This window comes from Aythya marila (genome assembly GCF_965140915.1).
Source record: "Aythya marila genome assembly, chromosome: 33".
NCBI classification, from domain to species: Eukaryota; Metazoa; Chordata; class Aves; order Anseriformes; family Anatidae; genus Aythya; species Aythya marila.
In genome coordinates this window covers 133482-159034 of record NC_139074.1, presented here as the reverse complement: position 1 = coordinate 159034, position 25553 = coordinate 133482, and the positions used below count along the sequence as shown (strand labels likewise).

The following is a 25553-nucleotide window of genomic DNA, read 5'->3' as shown; positions in this document are numbered from 1 at the left end:
CCAAGGCAGAGGCCCAAGACGATCCTAAGGCCTTTGGCATCCCCAGGAGAACATTCCCTTCCTCCTCCTATGCAGCTCCCTGGGCCAGGACTCAGCCCTGCTCCAGACTCAGCGGGGTCCCTGCAGAACACCTCCCTCCGCTCCATCCCTGCGCTGCCAGCTTACCTTGCTTTTGAAAGAGATAAACACCGAGGCCAATGGACACAGCCAAAAGCACGAGGACCAGAGCCAGAGCCACCATCCAGGGCTGGGCATTGTGGAAAAAGGGAGCTGAGAAAAGGCACCAGGAAAAGGGCTGTGTTTCCATGCTTGCGGGTGGAAGAGCAAGACCCAGAATTCTCCTGGGTCAGGACAAGTTCAGGGGCCAGGAACACCTCACCCTGGCTGTGCCATTTGTACCTGCGATGTGCAGGGATGATTTCTGCTCCTCCTGGAGGCGGCTGTTCCTGACCACGCAGGACAAGGGCCCCTCCATGCTCCCGGTCACGATGACAGCGCCTTCAATTTCAAAGAGCCCCTCCTGGTCCTGGGAATGTGTCTGGGAGACCGAGGGCAGGTGCTGCCCGCGAGCATCCCTCCACAGCAGCTGCGGCAGCGGGTACCAGCCGGCCGATCGACACAGCACCCGGACGCCTCCGGCCTCGTAGTCCCCCAGGGAGAGGTGGAGGTCAGCGCCTGTGGCTGGGGGAAGAGCGCGTGGCTGGGGCTTCACCTGGGGAGGGATGCACTTCCAAGGCTAAACCCCGTCTGCTCCCATGCCAGAGACAGCCCATCACAGCAACGGCCCCAGGGGCTCAGGGACCAGGCTCTCCACGCACTCACCCTCACCCCAAAACCATCCTGCTAGGTGCTGGACCCAGAGAGCAGGGCTGCACAAAGCCAGCAGCTCCAAATTGCCCACAAAACCCAGGTGCTGAGCTTCAGCACCTCCAGGCAGCTTCTCTGCACCAAGCTGTGCTGGTTCAAGAAGACCCGAGACTTCCAGACAATGTCTCACGTCACCCCCAGCACAAAAAGCAAAGCCCAAAAGAGGTCCAGCTGCTCAGAGGTCTCTTCCCTGCTCCAGGCACTGTGTTTGGTAGCATCATAGGCACAGATGAAGGGGCTGATCAGCAGCCTGTTCCCAGTGCCCTTAAACCATCATCGGAATGGTCTGCATAGACACCAGTGAAAACTAACAACTATATCCTCTCTACAGATCTGTCTTCCCAAATACTACTTCCATTACCATGTCCATACTCCATGGTGTTTAATAGCTGAGACAGGAAAAAGAAACTTAAATTCTCCCCTGGAATTCCTGGTGTATTGCCCGAGCCACAAACCTGACACCTCCAGATCCACCGTTGCTTCATCATAAGCATCAGCATTTTTCACAGTGCAGACGTACTGGCCATCATCAGAGGGTCTCAGCCCCGTGATTCGCAAGTCCAGGCTTCCAGCAGAGAGACCATCTCTAATCAACTCTGTCCTCCCAACATATGCCCCCATCTGCTCCCCGTACAGGTCCTCTCCATTGCGGTAGTGGTGCACTGTCTCAGAGAACTCATCCCGCATCCACCTGACCTCCAAGGTGCGAGCATCGCGTTGAGGGGACAAGTGGCAGGGCAGCACGACATCCTGCCCCACGGTGGCAGTGACAGGGTGTCCTGGTCCCACCACTCTGAGCTGGGCTGGACAATGGAGAAGGGCACAGAGAAGAAGTGAGATTTTGCCATTGTAAATTTAGGGTTAGTGAGTGTCAAAGGGCGAGCTGTGTGTGAGTTGGTGTGTGCTGCGTCCCCCGTGTCCCATGGGAAACCACTGGGGAAACAGGAGAGGGAGAGGGAGGACGTGCAGGAGAAGGAGGTGTGCTGGGAGTGGGAGCCCTCCTTGCAGCATTCGGGCGGGTGAAGAAGAGCCAGAAAGGGAGCCAAGACAGCACCCATATTGTGTGGAAGAACAAAAGTGAAAGTGAAACCCAGCTGGGGCTGAGCTGTGGGATCCGTTCCCCCATATCCCATGGCCACTCCATGCCTTATGGCAGCCTGTTTGCCAGGCCCCGGGAGAAGAGCCCCCAGCAGCCCCACAGGATCCTACCTGAGCCCAGCCGGATAAGAAGCAGAGTGACGAGAGAAGTCAGGAGATCCCTGGCATGTCTGGTGAGACTGGGGCAGCCACAGCCCCAGGGGAGCCCCATCTGAGAGAGAGATTCCCCAGGGGGCAGGTGGCCCCCCAGGGGTTCTTCCTGAAGGGAGCCCCACTAAGATAGATGTCCCTCACGGCACCCAGCAGAGCTGCCGAAAGCACAGGGCTACACCCAACTTTCCCAACCTTTGCCCAGTTCCTGGTTGCAATAACCCTCCTGGAACAGCTCTGCCCCTGGGGCAATGTCTGGGGAGCTCTGCAGGGCTGGCACCACCATCCCATTGCAGCTGGGTGCCCAGTCCACTGCCTTTAGCAAGTACGAGGTGCTTGACTCCATTGGGGGCCTCTCCAGACCTCCAGGGAAAGCCAGTGGCTAAGCTTGTTCATCTCCATGTATGCAAGAAGTAATCAAACTATGTGCAATGGGAAAATGTGGAGAGATGGCAGTGAAGAGCTGAGCAGAATCGGAGGCTGTAGGGAACAAGGCACAGCTGGGTGTCGAGCCCAGAGCTGCCACCTTTGCCCAGGGTGCTGAAGGCAAAGTGCCAGCCCTGATCCCAGCTCCAGTAAAGCAGCTGTGGTAGTAGGTTGGCTCAGAGGGGCAGGGGGACCTTCTTCTAGAGCTTAGGTGGATAAGGAAAGTTTCTGTTTGCTGGAGGCGAGGTCAGTCAATATGGAAGGACTACAGAGGTACTGTTTGCTTTTGTAGGGTGAAAATTCATATGGCCAAAGCTTAATTTGAGTTGAGGCTGGACAGTACTGTGAGGGGCAATAAAATGCTTTTTTTTTTTTTTTTTTTTTTTTTTTTTTAAACTATCTTAACAGCAAAAGTAGGATGAGAGAAAGCATTGGTCTGTTACTTGATGGGGATGGTTCAACAGGGTCATCGACTTCACAGAGATGTTTAATGCTTTCTTTGCCCTTAAGACTGATGCTGGGCTGTGGAACCCCAGGTGCCCTGAGCTGGAGGACAGTGACTGCAGGAACGATAAAGTCCCAACAACCCCGAATTTGTGTGGGATTTGCTTCTACAGATGGATACATACGAGACTATAGGGCCTGATGGGATTCATCCCAGAGTACTAAGAGAACTGGCTGAAGGCATACATCTTCCCCTCTAGGCCCTTCACCATCTCTGTGGCTCTTCTCTGGACACTCTCCAATAGTTTCACGTCCTTCTTGTGCTGTGGTGCCCAGAACTGCACAGAGTCCTCGAGGTGAGGCTGCACCAGTGCCGAGTAGAGCGGGACAATCACTTCCCTCATCTGACTAGCAATGCCGTGCTCGATGCACCCCAGGATACAGTTGGCCCTCCTGGCTGCCAGGGCACACTGCTGGCTCATGTTCATCTTGCTGTCAACCACAACCCCCAGATCCCTCTCTGCAGGGCTGCTCTCCAGCATCACATCCCCCAGTGTGTACATATAGCCAGGGTTGTCCCATCCCAGGTGCAGGACCTGGCACTTGCCTTTGTTAAACTTCATGCAGTTGGTGATTGCCCAACTCTCCAGTCTATCCAGATCTCTCTGCAAGGCCTTTCCACCTCAACAGAGTCCTCCCATGGGATGCCATCCTTCATGAGCTGATCCTACATGAGCTTCCCACAGGCAGCAGCCCTTCAATACCTGCTCCAGTATGGGTCCATACCACAGGGTCCTTCAGTCAGGAGCAAACTGTTCCAACCTGGTTCCCCCACAGTCAGCAGTTCCCCTCAGACCCTCTGCTCGTGCGTGGGCTCCTCTCTAGGGGCTGCAGATCTGGACCAGTGCCTGCTCCACCGGGGGCTTCTCCATGAGCTGCAGCGTGGAGATCTGCTCCATGTGAGACCCATGGGCTGCAGGGGGACAGCCTGCTCCACCAGGGACCTCTCCACAGGCCGCAGGGGAACTGCTGCTGTGTGCCTGGAGCACCTCCTGCCCTTCTGCTGCACTCACCTTGGGGGCTGCAGGGCTGGTTCTCACTCCTCACTCTCCCAGCTGCTGTTGTGCAGAAGTTTTTTCCACGTTTCTTAACTATGCCCTCACAGAGGCACAAAGAACATTGCTTAGTGGCTCAGCTCTGGGCAGCAACGTGTCCCTTTGGAGCCAGCTGAAATGGGCCCTCATGTAACATGGGGCAGCTTCTGGATTCCCCTCAGAGAGGCCACCCTGCAGCCCCCTGCTACCAAGACCTTGCCATGTAAACCCACTACATCATGAAATCTCTCTAATTTAGTTTTAAGTATACTGAGGAATCTGGAGAGGTCCCGGTGACTGGAAGCTGCCAAACGTTGCCCCGCTTTCCGGAAAGGGCAGCAAATTAGACCCTGGGAATTACAGGCTTGTCAGTCTCACGGTAGTGCCTGGTAAAGTTACAGAGATTGCTCTGGGAGTGAGTGAAAAACACCTAAGGGACAATGCGGTCACTGGTCATAGGACACATGGGTTCATGGGGGGAAGCTCATGTTCAACAGACCTCATTTCCTTTTTTTTGGATAAGGTCAGTCTCCCATTTGACTGATGGAGCCAGTTGAAGTGATCTTTTGGATTTCAGTAAAGATTATGACATGGTTTCTGACCGTATCCATCTAGACCAAATGTCCATCGCAGAGCCAGAGAAATGCACAATACGATGGGTGAACAATTGGCTGAGGGATCAGGCTCTGAGGGTTCTGGTAAATGGGGAGATATCAGGCTGGTGGCCAGTCATGAGTGGGGCTCTGCAGGGCTCCATTTTGGGGCCAGGTCTCATCAGTGGTCGCATTAATGGCCTGGATGCAGGATGGGAAGGAAACCTGCGTGAGTTTGTGGCTGACACTGAACTGAGAGGGGCTGCTGACTCCATCAAAGGTGAAGAGGCCTTGCAGAGGGATCTGGCCAAAGGGGAGAGCTGGGCAGCCACCGCCTGCGGGAAATTTAACAAAAGCAAGTGCCGGCCCTGTCCCTGGGCAGGAGCAGCCCTGGCTGTATGGACAGTGTGGGGGGCAAGAGGCTGGAGAGCAGCCCCCAGAACAAGACCTGGGGCGTTGTGGCCAATGGCAAGTTGGATGTGAGCCAGCAGCAGGCCCTGGCAGCCCAAAGGGCCAAGTGTACCCTGGGGTGCCTCAGGCACGGCACTGCTGGCCGGCCGAGGGAAGGGATCGTCCCGCTCTGCTCGGCCTGCTGCAGCCTCGTTGCAAGCACTGCGTGCAGCTGTGGGCACCGCAGCAGACGAAGGGCGTGAAACTGTGCAAGAGCCTCCAAGGGAGGGCTACGAGGACGGCGAAGGCTCTGCAGGGCAAGGTGTGTGAGGAGCGGCTGAAGGCGCTTGGCTTGTTGAGCCCATAGCAGAGGAGACACAGGGGAGGCCTTGTGGTGGCCCACGGCTTCCTGATGAGGGGAGCGGAGGGGCAGGCGCTGGTCTCTGCTCTCTGGGGCCAGTGACAGAGCCAGAGAAAATGGCATGGAGCTGCTTCAGGGGAGGCTCAGGCCAGCTGTTCAGAAACTATTTATTTCCTGAGAGGGTGCTCAGGCACTGGAACAGGCTCCCAAGGGACGTAGCCATGTCCCTGAGCCTGCTGCAGCTGAAGCAGTGTTTGCAGAAGGCTGTTTGAGAGAGGGTCTGATTTTTGGGTTGGCCATTGTGGAGTCTTGAGATGGACTCGATGGTCCCATTGGGTCCCTACCAACTCAGACTATTCTGTCATTCTGTGATCTTGGGCTTTAGGCTGAGGAGACCTGCTCTGTCTGCTTGAAGGACTTCCAAGAGATGCCCCAGTGTGGGGACAGCCTCTGCAGAGCCTGTGTGACGGGAGGCTGCAAGCCCTTTGGGTGCCCCCCTGGGCAGCACAATGACCCAGATGGGACAAGGGGGTCCCAGGCTCCAGCTGGGGAAATGGGAGCAGCTGGAATTTAAATTGCTCCTGGCTCTGACTCCCAGGACCAACACCAAGAACAGGTCTGCTGCAAGACGCCTTCCCAGGCAGCAAAGCCTCAGGACACAAAGCAACCAAGAAATGCCACTGCCAGACTCCATCTTCCTGTACAAAACTTTATTTGACACAGTCCTGCTGCTGCTGGGCCTTGATGTGCTCCAGAGGAGGGAACACAGAGCCCCCACAGGCTGCTCATGCTCAGCACCAGTCACAGAGAACAGATCAACACCAAACTAGGAGGCAAAGGTAGACTGCAATGGCCGTCAGCATATGGTGACCACATCCCTTGCCTTGGGGTCTGCAAGCAGTGCAAGCAGAGGGGAGAGGAGTGTGGAGAGCTGCTGCAGCCCCTGTGCTGCCCGCTGGGGCTCAGAGGCAGGGTGAGAGCCGTGGGTGCCAGCAGGGCTTGTGCCCCAGCACAGGAGCCACGTGCAGGGCAGAGCCCAGGGGCTGCAAGGGGCCTGGCCCCTGCTTGCAGCATCCCAGCCCTCCTCCAGCAGCAGGGAGGAACACGGGGCAGCCCCTGTCCCCACTGCCCCTCATTCCTGTGTTGTTCCTGCACGACCAACAAGAGGTGTTCAAGGAGTATCTGGAGAAGGGCAGGAGGTCCCCAGAGCTGGGGACAGGGTCTGGGTGGTGCTGTCCCTCAGGCACAGCTGAATTCCCCGTTTCCGCATCATGAACCAGGGGCGGATGCTCTCCCCATTGAAGGAGGCTGCTGTGAAAGTGAAGATCTCGACCCCATTGTCAGCATTGATAAAAGACACCTGCTGCTGGGTACAGTCCAGACAGACCCAGATCCTCGTGGGGACAGGGGACAGGGGCAAGTCAGTGGGAGGTGATGTGAGAGACTTGAGATGTTCATAATAGTACTCCACAGCCCAGATCCCTGCTGTAGGGCTCATGATGATCTTCCCCTTCCTCTCCACAGAAGCCCTGGCCACCCCCATAGCCCACCAAGAATACTTTAGCTGCTCTCCCTCCACCTCCACCAACCAGCAGTGCCTCCCCTCTCTGAACTCCTCACGGCCCAGCACGCATAAACTCTCATAAAATCTCTCTGGTGTGTCAGGAACCTGAGGTGGTATGTCTTCCCATCTCACACTGCTGTTGTCCTGAGACACAACAAGCATGGGATGAGCCGTGTGTGGATCCAGGGTCACCTTCACTGCAGGGACAGAAGGAGCCAGGCCATCAGGGGCAGAGCTCAGCCCTGGGCAGGCTTTCCCCAGCTCGGGGCTAGGAGCTGCCCCACGGGGCAGGAGATGGGGCACCTCTGGGCTCCTGAACATGCCCCAGCAAGGGCAGGAGAAGCACCTCAGAGGGCAACCCAGTGCACACCTACCTCTATTTTGAGGCAGCAGACACCTTCTCCATGCTGTAAGGAGAGGGGAGAGCTGGTCACAGCCATGGCTGGTGCCCAGTGGGTGTGGGCAGGGTGAGGTGCCAGCCCTGGGCTGCTCTGTCCCAGCTGCCCACCCTCCCCTGCACATTGTCTTAGCACCCTGGGGCCCAAGCTCTGTGACACTCACCCAGCTCTGCAGCTTGTTCCGCTGGAAAAGGAAGAGAAAAGCAAGGCATGATGAGAGGGGAGTTGCTCAGCCCATGGCTGCTGCCATGGAAAGGTACCAACTCTTTGGGTTTATTAAGGTAGTCTTACCCATACTTGCATCTTTTCTCACTGGAAAAGAAAAGCAAAAGCAATGCATGATCAGAGAGGAGTGCTTCAAATTCCATGACTAATTCCATGGCTAGACCCCAAAATTCTTTGACCTGGTGAATGGGCACAGAAAGTCTTGCTCTCGGACTGGGAGGGACCAGACTAACAGGGAGCAAGACCCAGCTTTGAGCAAGGCTTGTGCACGTGGAGCATTAAGGACAGACACTTGTGCAGCTCTCTGCACCGTGCCACCAAAACGCAAGTGGAAGTGAATAGGGACGGGTGGAGGACGTCCCTGTCCAGAAGTGTCAGTGCAGAGAGGGGCAGCCCCACAGCTCGCACGTGGGTGCAGAGTGGTGGGTGTGGGCAGGGTGAGGGGCCAGCCCTGGGCTGCTCTAACCCAGCTGCCCACCCTCCTCTGAACCTCGTCTTGGAGATGTTAGAGTCCAAGCTCTGTGACACTCACCCAGCTCTGCAGCTTGTTCCGCTGGAAAAGGAAGAGAAAAGCAAGGCATGATGAGATTGGGGAGTTGCCCAGCCCATGGCTGCTGCCATGGAAAGGTGCCAACTCTTTGGGTTTATTAAGGCAGTCTTACCGATCACTGCGTCTTTTCTCACTGGAAAAGGAAAGCAAAAGCAATGCATGATCACAGAGGAGCGCTTCAAATTCCATGACTAATTCCATGGCTAGACCCCAAAGTTCTTTGCCCTGGTGAATGGGCACAGACAGTCTTGCTCTCGGACTGGGAGGGACCAGACTAACAGGGAGCAAGACCCAGCTTTGAGCAAGGCTTGTGCACGTGGAGCATTAAGGACAGACACTTGTGCAGCTCTCTGCACCGTGCCACCAAAACATAAGCGGAAGTGCATGGGGACAGTTGGACGACGTCCCTGTCCCAGAAGTGTCAGTACAGAGCAGGGCAGCCCCTCAGCTCGCTCCCCGTCCCCACCTTGATCCCCATTCTTTTCAGCCATCCCAGCTGTGTCCCGTGCCCAGGGCAGCCCCAGCCCCAGCACTCCCCGCTCCCCTGTCAGGGTGACGGGCCAGCTCTGGGCTTCTCTGTCCCAGCTGCCAACCCTTCCCTGCACATCTCCTTGGTGTTACCCTGGGGCGCAAGCATGGGGACACTCACCCAGCTCTGCAGCTTGTTCCTCTAAAAAGGAAAGAAAGTAATGCATGATCAGAGGGGAGTGTTGCTCAGCCCATGGTAGATCATGAACGCATCCCATGACTGGCAAAATACTGCCTTGTTCCGAGGTGAGACCAAGAAAATTGTCATTGTGGCCCAGCTTTGTTTAATGGTCTTATAGGTGGAACCGTAAAGACAGACACTTGTGCAGCTCTCTGCACCGTGCCCAAGCTCAGGGACACTCACCCACTTTGGCAGCCAGTTCCGCTGGAAAAGAAAGAGAAAAGCAGTGCATGAGGAGGAAGGAGAGATTCTCATCAAATGGCTGCTGCAAAGCAAAGGACGTCGAATCCTTCAGATTAGGTGGGAGACTCACCCAGTCTTGCATCTTTTTCCTCTGGGAAAGAAAAGCATAAGGAATCCATGATCAAAGGGAAAAATGATCATCCCATGTCTGGACCCCAAATTCTTTGGGTTTGGGGATGGACACTCACCGATCTCTGCAGGTAGTTCCTCTGTAAAAGAAAAAGAAAGAGAAAAGTGTTGCATGTTCATAGAGGCAGCTTCTTATCCCATGGCTACTCCTCTGGGAAGACACCAAATGCTTTCTCTTTGGGGAAGGAGACTTACCCAGCCTTGCATCTCTGTTCACTGGAAAAGGAAAACAAAAGCATGAGTGATCAGAGGTTACAGCTTTTCATCTCAGGGCTGATCCCATTTGAAGACCACAAAGGGTTTAAAGTGGGAAATGACAAACTTCCACCCAGACTGGGGGGGACCAGTCTAACAGGGAGCAAGACTAAGCTTTGAGCAAGGCTTGAGCACGTGGAGCTGTAAGGACAGACACTTGTGCAGCTCTCTGCACCGTGCCACCAAAACATAAGCGGAAGTGAATGGGGACAGTTGGAGGACGTCCCTGTTCCAGAAGTGTCAGTGCAGAGTGGGGCAGCCTCTCAGCTCGCTCCCCATTTCCACCTTGATCCCCATTCCTTTCAGCCATCCCGGACCTGTCCCTTGTCCCGTGCCCAGGGCAGCCCCAGCACTCCCCACTCCCTCCCCAGGCTCCAGCTGCTCCTCCAGCACCCCCGAGCCACCAGCACAAAAGCCCCCAGAGCCCACCCAGACCAGGCCCTCCCGCACAGACACCACTTCCCCAGGGACTGCAAGGACTCACCCAGCTCTCGGCTCTGTGCCGCTGAAAAGCAAAGGCGGAGGAAGAGGTGGTGAGCAGAGCAGCTTGGTTGCTGGGTGGGAACATGTGGAGGGGGGCTGCGCCTTGCCACCAGCCCCACGCTGCAGCCATGCTCCCTGGCCTCCCACCCAAGACGATCCTAAGGCCTTTGGCATCCCCAGGAGAACATTCCCTTCCTCCTCCTACGCACCTCCCTGGGCCAGGGCTCAGCCCTGCTCCAGACCCAGGGGGGTCCCTGCAGAACACCTCCCTCCGCTCCGTCCCTGCGCTGCCAGCTTACCTTGCTTTTGAAAGAGATAAACACCGAGGCCAATGGAGACAGCCAAAAGCACGAGGACCAGAGCCAGAGCCACCATCCAGGGCTGGGCGTTGTGGAAGAAGGGAGCTGAGAAAAGGCACCAGGAAAAGGGCTGCGTTTATATGCCTGCAGATGGAAAAGCAAGACCCAGACTTCTCCTGGGTCAGGACAAGTGCAGGGGCCAGAAACACCTCACTCTGGCTGTGCCATTTGTACCTGCGATGTGCAGGGATGATTCCCGCTCCTGGTGGAGGCGGCTGCTCCTGACCACGCAGGACAAGGGCCCCTCCATGCTCCCGGTCACGATGACGGCGCCTTTGATTTCAAAGAGCCCCTCCTGGTCCTGGGAATGTGTCTGGGAGACTCTGCGGCTCTCCCTGTGTGCTGTTTGGTCCCATTGCTGACACAGCTGAAGGTGCTGCTCAGCAGCCTGTGCCCAGTGCCCTCACAATATTATGATTATTGTCTTCAAGGACACCAGTGAAAACTGACAAAACTCTCCAGGGAGCTCTCTCCCCAAATATTACCTCCACATCCATGGGCATGCCTCAAGATGTGAAACAGCTGGAACATTCAAAGGACACATAAACTCTGCCCTGGCAGCATCACTCCAGCCACTAACCTGACACCTCCAGCTCCACAATGGCTTCGTCATAAGCATGAGCATCTCCCACAGTGCAGATGTACTGGCCATCATCAGAGGGTCTCAGCCCTGTGATTCGCAAGTCCAGGATTCCAGCAGAGAGACCATCTCTGACCAACTCTGTCCTCCCGGTATATGCCCCCATCTGCTCCCTGTACAGGTCGTCTCCATTGCGGTAGTGGTGCACTGTCTCAGAGATATGGTCCCGGATCCACCTGACCTCCAAGCTGTGAGCATCGCGTTGAGGGGACAAGTGGCAGGGCAGCACGACATCCTGCCCCACGGTGGCAGTAACAGGGTGTCCTGGTCCCTCCACTCTGAGCTTGGCTGGTGTGAGAAACAATGTTTTGTTTTTGCAGTAGGGAATTATTTTTCTGTATTCCAAGGTAATTGTGTAGTCATAATAAGGAGAAATGCTAAGGAAATAAGTGGACCGTATAAGGCCTCACTGTTCCAAAATAAGGTAGAAGCTTGAGAAAAACAGGATGATCAGTGTGAGAACCGGAAAACAAAGATCACATGTTCTCAAAACATAAGAAAGGAGAAATTAAAGGGTTGAAAAAAAAAGAAAATTGCACATATATGGCATAGAGGAGTGTCATGTAGCTTGTGAACCTGTAGTACTCATCCAATGAGGAAACAGAGGAGGTGATCAGGTGTCGGGTAATAGTGAATAAAAGGTTAGGATTTGTTTACTGAAATGTGCTCCTGATTGACTGAAGCATTGCAGTTGCAAATAAAATAGCTTCAGAGAAGATCCTGTCTGAAGAAAATTATTTGAGATGTTTCTCACACTGGGCAATGGAGAAGGGCACAGAGAGGAGGTAAGATTTTGCCATCGTAAATTTAGGGTCAGTGAGTGACAAAGGACGTGAGTTGATGCATGTGTTGTTGTGTGCTGCGTCCCCCGTGTCCCATGGGAAACCACCGGGGAAACAGGAGAGGGCGAGGGAGGACGTGCAGGAGAAGGAGGTGTGCTGGGAGTGGGAGCCCTCTCTGCAGAATTCGGGCAGGTGAAGGAGACACAGAAAGGGCAGGCAAGGCAGTGCCCGTATTGTGTGAAAGAACCAAAGTGAAAGTGAAACCCAGCACGGCGAGATGTGTTTCGGGTCCCCCCTGTCCCGCAGCTGCTCCCCTGCCCCACAGCAGCACGACTCTCAGGCAAAGTGGGAGAGCCCCCAGCAGCCCTGCAGGATCTTACCTGAGACCAGCCGGAGGAGGAGCAGAGTGATGAGGGAAGTCAGGAGGCCCCTGGCATGGCCATTGAGGCTGGGGCAGCCACAGCCCCAGGGGAGCCCCATCTCAGAGGGAGGTCCCTCAGGGGGCAGGCGGTCCCCCAGGTGTTCTTCTCCAAGGGAACCCCACCAAAAGAGAGAGGTCCCTCACAGAACCCAGACGTACTGCAGGAAACACAGGGCTACGCCCAACTTCCCAAGCCTTTTCCTGCATCCTGGTTGCAATAATCGTCTAGGAGGAGCTCTGGCCCTGGAGCAGTGGGGACAAGTGTCTGGGGAGTTCTGCATGCCTTGCACTGAGATGCAGATGATGCTAAACCTGATCTGAATTAATATTTAGCTACATATATGGTAAAATATCCTGATTATTGGGGATGGAGATGAGAACCTTACGAGAAGCAGATGTAAAAATTAAGATATCGCTCAAAGCCAACGGATGAGGGAAGGACAAAAAGTCGTTAGGGAAGGACAAAAAACTTGTTGGCAGGAAGCAAGGCAAAGTTAAGGAAAAACCTCAATACTGTCCAAGAGAAGGTCAAAGTCCAGAAAGGTAAAAAGTTTGACCTCCTCTTCCTCTTTGCCTTCATCCTGAAAGACCCTGCCCACGACCACCAAGCTACATTGCACAGACGCAACCTGGAGGAGCTAAGGGAGGGGTGTATGGAAATGAGTACTTGAAGAGGTCCGCCTTTTCGTAGATGTTGTGTTTTAACCGGACTGGCAGCTAAACACCACACAGCCATTCGCTTATTCTGCACCCTCCATCTCTGGGATCACGGAGAGAACCGTGAAGTGAAGCCTGTGGATTGAGATAAAAGCAGTTTATTAAGACAGGAAAATAATAATAACAACAACAAGAATAATAATAGTACTACAACTAACAGTGTGTACAAACAAGTGTTGCACAATGCAGATGCTCAGCACCCACTGACCAATGTCCAGCCTATCACTGAGCAGCCGGCCTCCCCACCCCGGCTAGCCACCCCTATGGATTGTTTAGCATGACGTCAGATGGTATGGAATACCCCTTTGGCCATTTGGGGTCAGCTGTCCTTGGTATGTCCCCTCCCAGCTCCTGTTGCACCCACAGCCTGCCCGTTGGCAGGACAGAGCAAGAAGCTGAAATGTCCTTGGCTTGGTGTAAGCACTGCTCTGCAACAATTAAAACACCGGCATGTTATCAGCACTCTTCTCATCCTAATCCAAAACATAGCACCCTACCAGATACTAGGAGGAAAATTAACTCTAGCCTAACTGAAACCAGGACAGGGGAAAATCATGAATATGTATTAGAGCTCACGTAATACGTAACAGCGCACTTTTTGAGGGAAGCTATTCCGAGTGCGCCCAGTGCAATGCAATAAAGTATACCTACTTTACAACCCTATGGTTGTATAGGCTTTTCTGCACGTCAGCACCACCATCCCATTGCAGCTGGATGCCCAGTCCACTGCTTTCAGCAAGCACGAGGGGCTTGTCCCTAGCAGGGGCCTCACCAGACCTCCAGGGAAAGCCTCTCTCTAGGCTCATTCATCTCCACCCATCTAAGGAGGAATCAAAGAGTGCGCATTGGGACAATCTTGAGATTGTCCCAATCAAAGTCATCTTGAGACCTCTCCAAATTCTATGTCAAGGGTCTTTGGTCTTGAAATTTAAGCTGTCAAACATTGCCCAAGTTTCAAAGAAGGTCAACAAAAATGTCTCTGGGGAGTCACTTGGGGAGTGATTCAGCTCCAAGGCAAAGATCCCATCTGCTGCCATGCCAGACACAGCCCAGACCAGTCACGGTCCAAGGGGCTCTGGGACTGGGCACTCCACAGACCCACCCTCACCCAAAACCATCCCGGCTGGTGCCGGACACAGACAGCAGGGCTCCACAGAGCCAGTGTCCCCAAATCACACAGAAAATGCAAGTGCTGAGCTGCAGCACCTCCAAGCAGCATTCCTGCACCAAGCCGTACTGGTTCAAGAAACCTCGAGACTTCCTGACATCTCAGGTCTCCCCCAGAACAGAAAGCAAAAGTAAAGCAGACGTCTGCCTGCTCAGAAGACTCTGTGATTCTCCCTGTGTGCTGTTTGGTCCCATTGCTGACACAGTTGAAAGTGCTGCTCAGCAGCCTGTGCCCAGTGCCCTCACAGTATTATGATTATTGTCTTCAAGGACACCAGTGAAAACTGACAAAAGTATCCAGGGAGCTCTCTCCCCAGATATTACCTCCACATCCATGGGCATGCCTCATGCTGTGAAACAGCTGAAACATTCAAAGGACACGTAAACTCTGCCCTGGCAGCACCACCCCAGCCACTAATCTGACACCTCCAGCTCCACAATGGCTTCAGAATAAGCATGAGCATCTCTCACAGTGTAGACGTACTGGCCATCATCAGAGGCTCTCAGCCCTGTGATTCGCAAGTCCAGGCTTCCAGCAGAGAGACCATCTCTGACCAACTCTGTCCTCCCGGCATATGCCTCTATGCCTCCATCTGCTCTCTGTACAGGTCCTGTCCATTGTAGTAGTGGTGCACAGTCTCAGAGAACTCATCCCGGATCCACCTGACCACCAAGCTGCGAGCATCGTGTTGAGGGGACAAGTGGAAGGGCAGCACGACATCCTGCCCCACGGTGGCAGTGAGAGTGTGTCCCGGTCCCTCCACTCTGAGCTGGGCTGGGCAATGGAGAAGGGCACAGAGAGGCGGTGAGATTTTGCCATCATAAATTTAGGATCAGTGAGTGACAAAGGGCGAGCTGTGCATGAGTTGGTGTGTGCTGCGCCCCCCGTGTGCCATGGGAAACCACCGGGGAAACAGGAGAGGGAGAGGGAGGGCATGCAGGAGAAGGAGGTGTGCTGGGAGAGGGAGCCCTCTCTGCAGCATTCAGGCAGGTGAAGAAGAGCCAGAAAGGGCAGCCAAGGCAGCACCCCTACTGTGTGAAAGAACACAAGTGAAAGTGAAACCCAGCGAGGGCCAAGCTGTGGGCTCAGGTCCCCCCTTTCCCACAGCCACTCCCGTGGCCAACAGCAGCACGTCTGCCAGGCCCAGGGGGAGAGCCCCCAGGAGCCCCGCAGGATCCTACCTGAGCCCAGGCGGAGGAGGAGCAGAGTGATGAGGGAAGTCAGGAGGCCCCTGACATGGTTGGTGTGGCTGGGGAAGCCACAGCCCCAGGCTGTCCCCATCTGAGAGAGAGGTCCCCCAGGGGGCAGGTGGCCCCCCAGGGGTTCTTCATGAAGGGAGCCCCACTAAGATAGATGCCCCTCACAGCACCCAGCAGAGCTGCAGAAAGTACAAGGCTCCGCCCAGCTTTCCCAACCTTTGCCCAGTTCCTGGCTGCAATAACCTTCCTGGAGCAGCTCTGCCACTAGGGCAATGTCTGGGGAGCTCTGCAGGGCTGGCACCACCATCCCATCGCAGCTGGGTGCCCTGTCCACTGCCTTTAGCAAGCACGAGGTGCTTGTCCCCAGCAGGGGCCTCTCCAGACCTCCAGGGAAAGCCACTGGCTAAGCTGGTTCATCTCCATGCATGCAAGGAGGAATCAAACTGTGAGCAATGGGAAAATGTGGAGAGATGGCAGTGAAGAGCTGAGCAGGATTGGAGGTTGCAGGGAACTGGGTGCAGCTGTGTGCCGAGCCCAGAGCTGCCACCCTTTGCCCAGGGTGCTGAAGGCAAAGTGCCAGCCCTGATCCCGGCTCCAGTAAAGCAGCCGTGGCAGAAGTTTGGCTCAGATGGGCAGGGACCTTCTTCTAGAGCTTAGGTGGATAAGGAAAGTTCCTGTTTGCTGGAGGCGAGGTCAGGCATTATGGAAGGACTACAGAGGTACTGCTTGCTTTTGTAGGGAGAAAATTCATATGGCCACACCTAAATTTGAGTTGAATCTGGACAGTACTGTGAGGGGAAATAAAATGCTTTTTTTTTTTTTTTTTTTTTTTTTTTCCTTAAACTAACTATCTTAACAGCAAAAGTAGGATGAGAGAAAGCATTGGTCTGTTACTTGATGGGGATGGTCAGATAGGGTCATTCACAGAGATGTTTATTGTTTTCTTTGCCTTAACACTGATGCTGGGCTATGGGACTCCAGGTGCCCTGAGCTGGAGGACAGTGACTGCAGGAACGATAAAGTCCCAAGAAACCCTGAATTTGTGTGGGAATTGCTGCTCCAGATGAATGCATACAAGACTATAGGGCCTGATGGGATTCATCCCAGAGTACAAAGAGATCAGGCTGAAGACATACGTCTTCCCCTCTATGCCCTTCACCATCTCTGTGTACCTTCTCTGGACACTCTCCAATAGTTTCACGTCCTTCTTGTACTGTGGTGCCCAGAACTGCACAGAGTCCTCGAGGTGAGGCTGCAGATCACAGAGTAGAGTGGGACATCACCTCCCTCGACCAACTAGTAATGCTTTGCTCGATGCACCCTAGGATACGGTTGGCCCTCCTGGCTGCCAGGGCACACTGCTGGCTCATGTTCAGCTTGCTGTCAACCACAACCCCCAGATCCCTCTCTGCAGGGCTGCTCTCCAGCGTCTCATCCCCCAGTCTGCACTTATAGCCAGGGTTGCCATGTCCCACGTGCAGGACCCGGCACTTGCTCTTGTTAAACTTCATGCAGTTGGAGATCGCCCAACTCTCCAGTCTGTCCAGATCTCCCTGTAAGGGCTTTCTACCCTCAGCTGAGTCAACAACTCCTCCCATGGGATGCCGTCCTTCCCAAACTGATCCTACATAGGCTTCCCACAGGCAGCGGCTCTCTAACAACTGTCCCAGTATGGGTCTATAGTATGGGGTACATCTGTCAGGAGCAAACTGTTCCAGTCTGGGTAACCCATGGGTTGCAGCTCCCCCAAGACCTCCTGCTCCTGTGGGGGCTCCTCTCCACGGGCTGTGGCTCTGGCCTGTGTCCTGCTCCTGCGGGGGCTCTCCATGGGCTGCAGCCTCCTCCAGGCCCCATCCACCTGCTCCACTGGTGACTCTTCCATGGGCTGCAGTGTGGAGATCTGCTCCACCTGAACTCCCGCTTCATCCACTAACCGCCCCAGTCCCCTAACGTCCCGTTTGCTAGCCTTCAAGCTTCTCTCTTCAATGTCAGCGCTGCCAGCCTGGAGTATCAAAAGAGGATAGCAGTCCTGAGGCGTGGAGTCGACCTTCTCACTGTAGGCATCCTCCTGGCTACACTTTCTACCTCTTCCTCAGCTACTGGTCTCTCAAGCTCCAGGGCCTCAAACCTGTTTTGGATGGCGGGGCTGGCTGGGGGTGGCATCACACGTAATGTCGAGCAGGGACCTGTCTCCATTCCTCCTCAAATCCTACGTCCCCTCCCTCTGCCCATCAGCGACAGGGGAGGGGGTCCACCCCCATTTGGGGTGTCTCACCCCGGTACCTCTCCTTCAGGCCCCACAGGGAGTTTCCCCACCACTCTATCTCCTGCTCACACTCCCTGGTAGCCCTCAACCTCTCCACCTCCTCCTTGAGTTTTGCCACCAGGCAGACCAGGTCATCCACCTGCTTGCACCTCACGCACACACAGTCTCTCTGCCTCCTGCAGATGGCAGCAAGAGGCTCAGATGCTCCCTGCACGCAGAGACCTGAACTGGTGCATTTTTGAGCGGGCAGTCAGTCTGGGTGAGTACAGACTTGCTAGAGAGAGCACTGTGCCTGGTGGAGACCATTGCAGCCTAGCTAGCGGTAGACCGCCGTTAGAGGAGTTGTTCGTATGGTCCAGGGGGGAACGCTTTGCCCTCCCTGCTCACCCTGACTGCGTGAACTGCCTGCCACTCCCTTCTGATGCGCCATGCCCTGTTTGCCCTCCCGGATCACTGCGTTCCTGGTTGTTGCGCTCCCCAGGGGCAGCTTTTGAACTGCCATGGAGGGGGCCCTGCTGGCTCTGCCTACGAGTCATCAGCCTACGTTGCGAGGGCTGCCGGGTCCTGCCACAGGTGTCCCTGCTGGTGGCCTCTGTGGCAGGTGACACCTACATGTGCTCAGTGCAGCACATCAGCCTGCAGGAGCCTCTCCTGGAGGACTGGAGTGAGTGGAGAGGCGCAGTACCGCAGCCGGAGGCCGGCGGTCTTGGCTCCTTGCTGCCACTTGCTGACAACTATCCCACAGGTAACGGTGTCCCCATCCCCGTCCCCATCGGCGAGGGGAAAATCACCCCATCACTCCCCCTGTGTGTCCCCCCCTTCCCCAGGCAGCATCTTAGGACCCCCAGACGGACACCTCTCGGCACTGGCGGCTACTGGTTGGCCCCATCTCAGACAATAAAGATGCTTTAGAAGCCCCGCTGTTGTCTCTGCAGTGTTCTGGGGACAGGGCAGAGGCTCACACACTCCTACGATGTCTCACCAAGAGGAGCGGGTGTGTGGGGGCCATGGCATGGGACCCAAAAGGGAAGGGATCGTCCCGCACTGCTTGGCCTGCTGTGGCCTCGCCTCGAGCACTGCGTGCAGCTGTGGGCACCGCAGCAGACGAAGAGCGTGAAACTGTGTGAGAGCCTCCAAGGGAGGGCTACGAGGACAGCGAAGGCTCTGCAGAGCAAGGCGTGTGAGGAGACGGTCTGCTGCAAGACGCCTTCCCAGGCAGCAAGGCCTCAGGACACAAAGCACCCAGGAAATACCACTGCCAGACTCCATCTTCCTGCACAAAACTTTATTTGCCACAGTCCTGCTGCTGCTGGGCCTTAATGAGCTCCAGAGGAGGGAACAAAGAGCCCCCACAGGCTGCTCATGCTCAGCACCAGTCACAGAGAACAGATCAACCCCAAACTAGGAGGCAAAGGTGGCCTGCAATGGCCAGCAGCACATGGTGACCACATCCCTTGCCCTGGGGTCTGCAAGCAGTGCAAGCAGAGGGGAGAGGAGTGTGGAGAGCTGCTGCAGCCCCTGTGCTGCCCGCTGGGGCTCAGAGGCAGGGTGAGACCCGTGGGTGCCAGCAGGGCTTTTGCCCCAGCACAGGAGCCGCGTGCAGGGCAGAGCCCAGGGGCTGCAAGGGGCCTGGCCCCTGCTTGCAGCATCCCAGCCCTCCTCCAACAGCAGGGAGGAACACAGGAGAGCCCTTGACCCCACTGCACTTCATTCCTGTGCTGCTCCTGCAGGGTCAAGGAGAGGTGATGCAGGAGTGTCTGGAGACGTGCTAGAGTGCCCCAGGGCTGTGGACGGGATCTGGGGGGTGCTGTCCCTCAGGCACAACTGAATTCCCTGTGTCTCCATGCAGAACCAGGGGTGGATGCTCTCACGATTGAAGGAGGCTGCTGTGAAAGTGAAGATCTGGACTGCATTGTCAGCATTGATAAAAGACACTTGCCTCTGGATGCAGTCCAGACAGACTCAGATCCTTGTGGGGACAGGGGACAGGGACAAGGGGGTGCGATTCCAGGTGAGAGACATGAGCTGCCCCTTATCATACTGCAGAGCCCAGATCCCTTCTTCAGGGCTCCTGTTGATCCACTTCTTTCTCTCCATAGAAGCCCTGGCCACCCCCACAGCCCACCAAGAATTCTTTAGCCGCTCTCCTTCCACCTCCACCAACCAGCAGTGCCTCCCCTCTCTGAACCCTTCAAGGCCCAGCACGCAGCACCAATAGTGAAATCTCTCTGGTGTGTCAGGCACCTGCTGCCGTTCACTTTCTCGTCTCACACTGCTCTTGTCCTGAGACAGGACAAGCCGGGGATGAGCGGTGTCCGGATCCAGGGTCAATTTCACTGCAGGGACAGAAGGAGCCAGGCCATCAGGGGCAGAGCTCAGCCCTGGGCAGGCTTTCCCCAGCTTGGGGCCAGGAGCTGTCCCACGGGGCAGGAGATGGGGCACCTCTTGGCTCCTCAACATGCCCCAGCAGGGGCAGGAGAAGCACCTGAGAGGGCAACCCAATGCACAGCTACCTGTATTATGAGACATCAGAAACCTTCTCCATGCTGGAAGGAGAGGGGAGAGCTCGTCACAGCCCATGGCTGGTACCCAGTATGTGTGGGCAGGGTGAGGTGCCAGCCCTGGGCTGCTCTGTCCCAGCTGCCCACCCTCCCCTTACATTGTGCCTTGGCATAGCGATTAGCACAAGCACTGAGACACTCACCGAGCTCTGCAGCTTGTTGCTCTGAAAAGGAAAGTGAAAGTAATGCATGATCGGAGGGGAGAGTTGCTCAGCCCATGTTAGACCCTGAACACATCCCATGACTGGGATTATACAGCCTTGTTCCAAGGTGGGACCAAAAAAATAGCGGTCCAGCTATGAGCAATGCTCTTAGTGCAACTGTAAAAACAGACACTTGTGCAGAGTATATCTCAGTGGCACTGTAGACATTACCCGAATGAAAAAAGGATTGTTGGAGGACTTTCCGTTCCTGTCCCACAAGCGTCAGTGCAGAGTGGGGCAGCCCCGCAGCTCACTCCCCATCCCCACCTTGATCCCCGTTCCTTTCAGCCATCCCGGCCGTGTCCCGTGCCCAGGGCAGCCCCAGCCCCAGCACTCCCCACTCCCACCCCAGGCTCCAGCTGCACCTCCAGCACCCCCGAGCCACCAGAGACTGTATGAAGTCTCCTGAATCAACTCAATCACGGGGTTTTCCAACCCCCATGGCCACATTCCTAAATCTCCCGCTTCTTTATTAATATCAACCATTTTCTTGACACGAATTACCACTCCATATATAACACAGCAATAGACACAACACTGGAGTGGGTATCAGTGCTGTTCCAGCTACGAGTGCAGAGCACAGCACTGTGTGGGCTGCTGCAGGGAAAAGGTGACTCCAGCTCAGACAGACCCAACACAGCACCCCATGCCCTGTTTGCCTCTTCTGTGCACAACACTCCTGGTTGTTTACACTCCCTAGAGGCTTCCTTCCTACTACAGAGGGGGCACTCCTGAAGGGAAACCCCTGCACACTTTGATCCCCCCCGCTCCTCTGCAGAATGCCTCTTCCCTGGAGCTAATCACCTCAACAAGTGAGAGTCACTGCAATTGGTTTAAATTGGTTTACGTACACAAGGCACAATGAATAATGAGGTTTAATGATGAACAACAATTCTAATAAAACTGGAAAACAAAAACAAAAACAAAAACAAAAACAAAAACAAAAAAAACAACAAGAATATAAATCAGGTTTGGCCTATCATGAGTAACATTGTGAGTGATTGTCCAAAAAATGCAGTGAACTTATGGCTTATGAAATACACCCAGCCATCAGTTTCCACATTACATCCTTGAGCTCCTGGTTCCTCATGCTGTAGATGAGGGGGTTCAATGCTGGAGGCACCACCGAGTACAGAACTGCCAGCACAAGGTCCAGGGAAGGGGAAAAGACTGAAGGGGGCTTCAGGTGGGCAAATATGACTGTGCTGAGAAACAGGAAGACCACAGCCAGGTGAGGGAGGCACGTGGAAAAGGCTTTGTGCCGTCCCTGCTGGGAGGGGATCCTCAGCACAGCTCTGAAAACCTGCACATAGGACAGAGCAATGAAAACAAAACACCCCAGCAGGAGAAAAGTAAAAAGTACAAACATCACAGCTTCCCTTATGTAGGAGTCTGAGCAGGAGAGCTTGAGGATCTGGGGGATTTCACAGAAGGGATCCCGGGCATTGCTTTGTTTGAAAGGTATTGAAAAAGTATTGGCAGTGTGCAGCACAGCGTGAAGAAAACCATTGCCCCAGGCAGCTGCTGCCATCTGGGCACAGGCTCTGCTACCCAAGAGGGTCCCATAGTGCAGGGGCTTGCAGATGGCAACGTAGCGGTCATAGGCCATGATGGTAAGAAGAGAAAACTCTGCTAAAAAGAAAAAAAGTAGCAGAAAGATCTGTGCAGCACATCCTGCATAGGAAATGGTCCTCTTGCCCCAGAGAAAATTGTCCATGGCTTTGGGAACAGATGCGGAGATGCCTCCCAAGTCGAGGAGTGCAAGGTTGAGGAGGAAGAAGTACATGGGGGTGTGGAGGCGGTGGTCACAGGCTATGGCAGTGAGGATGAGTCCGTTGCCCAGGAGGGCAGCCAGGTAGATGCCCAGGAAGAGCCAGAATTGTAAGAGCTGCAGCTCCCGTGTGTCTGCAAATGCCAGGAAGAGGAAATCGGTGATGGAGCTGCTGTTACACATTTACTGCCTCTGGGCAAGGGAGCCTGACAAAACAAAGGAATGACAGTGCAAAATTTAAGGACTTCTTTGACTACAATCCACTGCATATCTCAGCAAACAACCCACAAAGCAAAACATTGTCTCATTCATTTCAGGAAGAGCTTTCTGCAACTCTTTGACATTTGTCTGGTTTGTGCGCTGAGGGTGCCACAACCAGCAGGGTCTCTGCTGTAGGCTCTGCAACAGTCAGTGCTGGTCTACAACAACAGGTAGGAGGAAACCTGGAGTGATCTGAGAAGTGCACTGGCCAGGGACATCTCCCTGTTGCAGTACATGAGGAGAAGGTCAAATAATTCCTCAAGAAATAACAAAGGTGATGTTGGTACTGTCTGTAGGCTGAGGTGTGTGAAGAGATTTTTTTGAGGTTTCTCACAGACCTGCAGCAATGCTTGCAGAGCCCTTGTCTCTAATACAGATGCCACTACTCCATTACCATCGCCCTGCCTCACCACATCAGCAAATGGCAGCAGAGACATTAGAAAGTGCATTCCCTTCAGGTAGCTCTTGTTGTGCAGTTCTGCTGGGAAGTGCCCTGGGGAGGTATGGGGCTGTGAGCAGCCTGCCCCAGGCAGCAGGCTCTGGGCAGCAGCAGGACCCTGCCTTGCCCTGCCCTACCACGGGGACTCCTTCCACTCACAGCTTCTTTCCACAGCCCCTGGACAGCTCCCCAGGTATGCTGAGTGCTGAGCCTGGCAGGCAGCAGAGGTGCTGCCCTGGCACACAGCCCCCAAAGCACAGCAGGAACCCTACTCTGCACCACAGCCCTGGGCACACCTGCTTGAACCCCTGGCTTCAGAGCCTGCAACTGGCCCCAAGAGAAGGGAGCCCTTGGGCCCTACACGCCCACCCTGCAGCACACAAACCCTGTATGCCCTTCACCAAGTGTCCTCCTGACAGCTCCCATCAGCTGAGGGCTGTGCCAGATCCAGAAGAGCCTGACAGGGTGTGCAGCAGCATTGCCCTGCACCCAGAGACTTACCGTGGGGAGGTGGCTGGGAAGATTTCTCCCCCCGTAACCTCTCCTCTGCCTTCCCATCCCAGGCTACTATGAACCCCTCTCCTTGTTCTCTCCTCTCCCCATGTCAGCTGCAGGCAGTGCCCCCAGCCCTGCTGCACCTTGCAGAGGAGCTGCTCCTGGGCAGAGCTGTTTCTCTGCAGTGCTGCCTGCTTGCCAGGAGCTCCCTCCCTCCACCCCACCAGCCATCTCAGCTCAGTAGCACAGGCTCAGCCCAAAGCATTTTACTGAAGCCCCCAGTGCATTGGAGCAGAGCCCAGGAGCCTCAGACTCTGAGAGGAAATGGAAGACAATTCTCAAATAGTCAAAGTCTGATGCAAACTCCAAAGCTTCTCCCAGTGGTAATGAGTCCCACCGAGGGACATTACTGAAAAAGCCCCCCCATGGGCTTGTTAGAGCAGAAGAATGCAGGCAGTGATGACACGGAGGCAAAGGTAAAGTTAAGGTGGACTTGAGGCTGAGGAAACCTCGATGTGTCCCATCAAGTCCAAGAGTCAGACCCTAACCCCAGCTTCGGGGAAGGGAGATCCTGTTCCTCCAGTGGGGTTTAGGGCTCTTGCTGGGTCAGTGCAGTGTGGGAATGGGCAATGCCAAATACAAGGCTACAGGAGGACATCTCCTAGGCTCCTGGAGGGGGACGAGGAGGCATTGAAACCCTATTGCTGTAAGGATAAACTCTCTCCTTATAGGTGTCATTGACAAAGACAAGAGTCAAGATCAGCAGATAAAGATGTTCCCTCTGTTGGGGACTTTCAGCCTTGCAAAAGAACCTTGACCATAACCACCACACACTGGTCTATGCTGTCTGCATCTGTTTCCCTGCAGGACTTTGGTATCCACCCTGCTTCCCCACGTTGTTCTCACCTGAGCACCTTCCTGCCTTGACTGATGTCTCTCCATCTACCCTCAGCAATCCATGAAACACAAAGCCGGGCCTCTGAGTGACCTCTGTCCTTCAGTGAACCTTTCTCCTCCACCTCAGTCTCAGTGCTCACAGCTGCATTTTGTGATATTCATTCTTTCCCATGCTCTTTCCTATTGGGAAGAAAAGCACCTACATGTCTGAAACCACCCCTCAAGCAGTCCTGGCAGACCTCTCCTCCACACTCTCCAGTTTCTCTGCATTTCTTCAAAACCAGGAGCTGCACCCTGGGCCACACTGCTCCAGAAACAGGCATGGCAGCACTGAGTCTAGGCAGACGATAACTCAAGTGGTCTTGATGGCCCCCACTGCCTCTAGTGCAGCCCCATAAGGAGCTGGCCTTGCTCCCTGTCAGCATGTCCCACTGGCTCCTATGGTGTCCTCGTAGCACCCAGGCCCTTCTCCTCAGGGTTCCCCCTCAGCAGCTCATGCCAAACCCTGCCCTGATGGATGCAGGTATTCTGCCCCATGTGCAGCACTATCCACTTCTCCTTGCCAACTTCAGGGGAGTTCTGTTTGCTGACATCTGGAGATTCCCAAGGTCAATCCCCCCCACACTGAAGCTCCGTTTTATCACCTGTTCATGGTTGGGTGCAGATGGCTCACCCTAACGGTGGTGTCTCTTATTATGTAACACCATGAGGAGTGACAGCACTCTAAAGGCACTAAGGGAGGTACTTGTTTAGTGGAATTTCCTACCCAGGCAAGAATTACCATGAGAACCATCTCTGAAACACCCAATGACACTACAATGCAAGCAAAACCAGGACCAGAGTAAATGAATGTTGGTCTGTTTGTATGCTAGGGTATTTTACAGGAAAATACATACCTATATATATTATGAGCTAGAAGTCTTGGCCTTGGGCTTGGATGAGCTAGAAGTCCTGGCCCAGTCCCACAGCTATGACATCATCGGCATAAGCAAAACCTGGTGGGATGAGTCCTGTGGCTGGTGTGTTACAATAGATGATTACAGGCTCTTCTGGAGGGACAGGCAGGGTAGGTGAGGTGGCGGATTGGCGATGTAAGTGAAGCATGGGCTGGACTGTGTGGAATTTCAAGTTGGTGATGGCAAAGTTGAGAGCCTCTGGGTAAGGATTAAGGGACGAACAAATAAAGGGGATGTTGTTGTGGGAGTCTATTACAGACCACCTGGCCAGGACGACAACGCCGATGAATTATTCTTTGCAGAACTAAGAGATGCCTTCAGATCAACCCCCTTTGTTCTTATGGGGGATTTCAACTTGCCAGACGTCAACTGGGATCACCACACAGCTGACACAAGCAAGTCCAGGAGGTTCATAAAACACCTAGATGATAACTTCTTG

At 54.7% G+C, this 25553-nt stretch overlaps 3 protein-coding genes across 3 annotated transcripts; all 3 read right to left on the bottom strand.

Moving 5' to 3' along the window:
• Positions 1 to 91: 91 nt before the first annotated feature.
• Positions 92 to 1716, bottom strand: LOC309889233 (butyrophilin subfamily 3 member A2-like; the record flags this gene model as incomplete). Its single annotated transcript, XM_082781994.1, has 3 exons — positions 92 to 270; positions 400 to 681; positions 1323 to 1716. Coding segments are annotated over 3 exons (855 nt in total), but the record flags the coding sequence as incomplete, so codon positions are not given.
• A 4421-nt stretch (positions 1717 to 6137) lies between these two features.
• Positions 6138 to 12306, bottom strand: LOC309889205 (butyrophilin subfamily 1 member A1-like). Its single transcript, XM_082781963.1, has 14 exons — positions 12141 to 12306; positions 10513 to 11266; positions 10279 to 10383; positions 9437 to 9457; positions 9301 to 9321; positions 9183 to 9203; positions 9053 to 9073; positions 8810 to 8830; positions 8273 to 8293; positions 8143 to 8163; positions 7677 to 7697; positions 7549 to 7569; positions 7362 to 7394; positions 6138 to 7184 (listed from the first exon to the last, which is right to left on the bottom strand). Exons 2-14 carry the CDS (start codon positions 10586 to 10588, stop codon positions 6595 to 6597), a joined length of 993 nt encoding a protein of 330 aa, XP_082638089.1. The 5' UTR covers positions 10589 to 11266; positions 12141 to 12306; the 3' UTR covers positions 6138 to 6594.
• A 9019-nt stretch (positions 12307 to 21325) lies between these two features.
• On the bottom strand, positions 21326 to 22249 carry LOC309889232 (olfactory receptor 14C36-like; the record flags this gene model as incomplete). Its single annotated transcript, XM_082781993.1, has 1 exon — positions 21326 to 22249. The coding sequence occupies one exon, from the start codon at positions 22247 to 22249 to the stop codon at positions 21326 to 21328; it is 924 nt and encodes a 307-aa protein (XP_082638119.1).
• Positions 22250 to 25553: the final 3304 nt, after the last annotated feature.

Excerpts from the sequence above, each read along its gene's own strand:
- LOC309889205 (XM_082781963.1), bottom strand. The coding sequence starts at position 10,588 with ATGGAGGGGCCCTTGTCCTGCGTGGTCAGGAGCAGCCGCCTCCACCAG. Across the intron at positions 9,322-9,436 it reads GAACAGAGATGCAAGGCTGG|AGGAACTACCTGCAGAGATC; the intron begins GTAAGTCTCCTT and ends TTTCTTTTACAG. Across the intron at positions 8,831-9,052 it reads GGAACTGGCTGCCAAAGTGG|AGGAACAAGCTGCAGAGCTG; the intron begins GTGAGTGTCCCT and ends TTTCCTTTTTAG.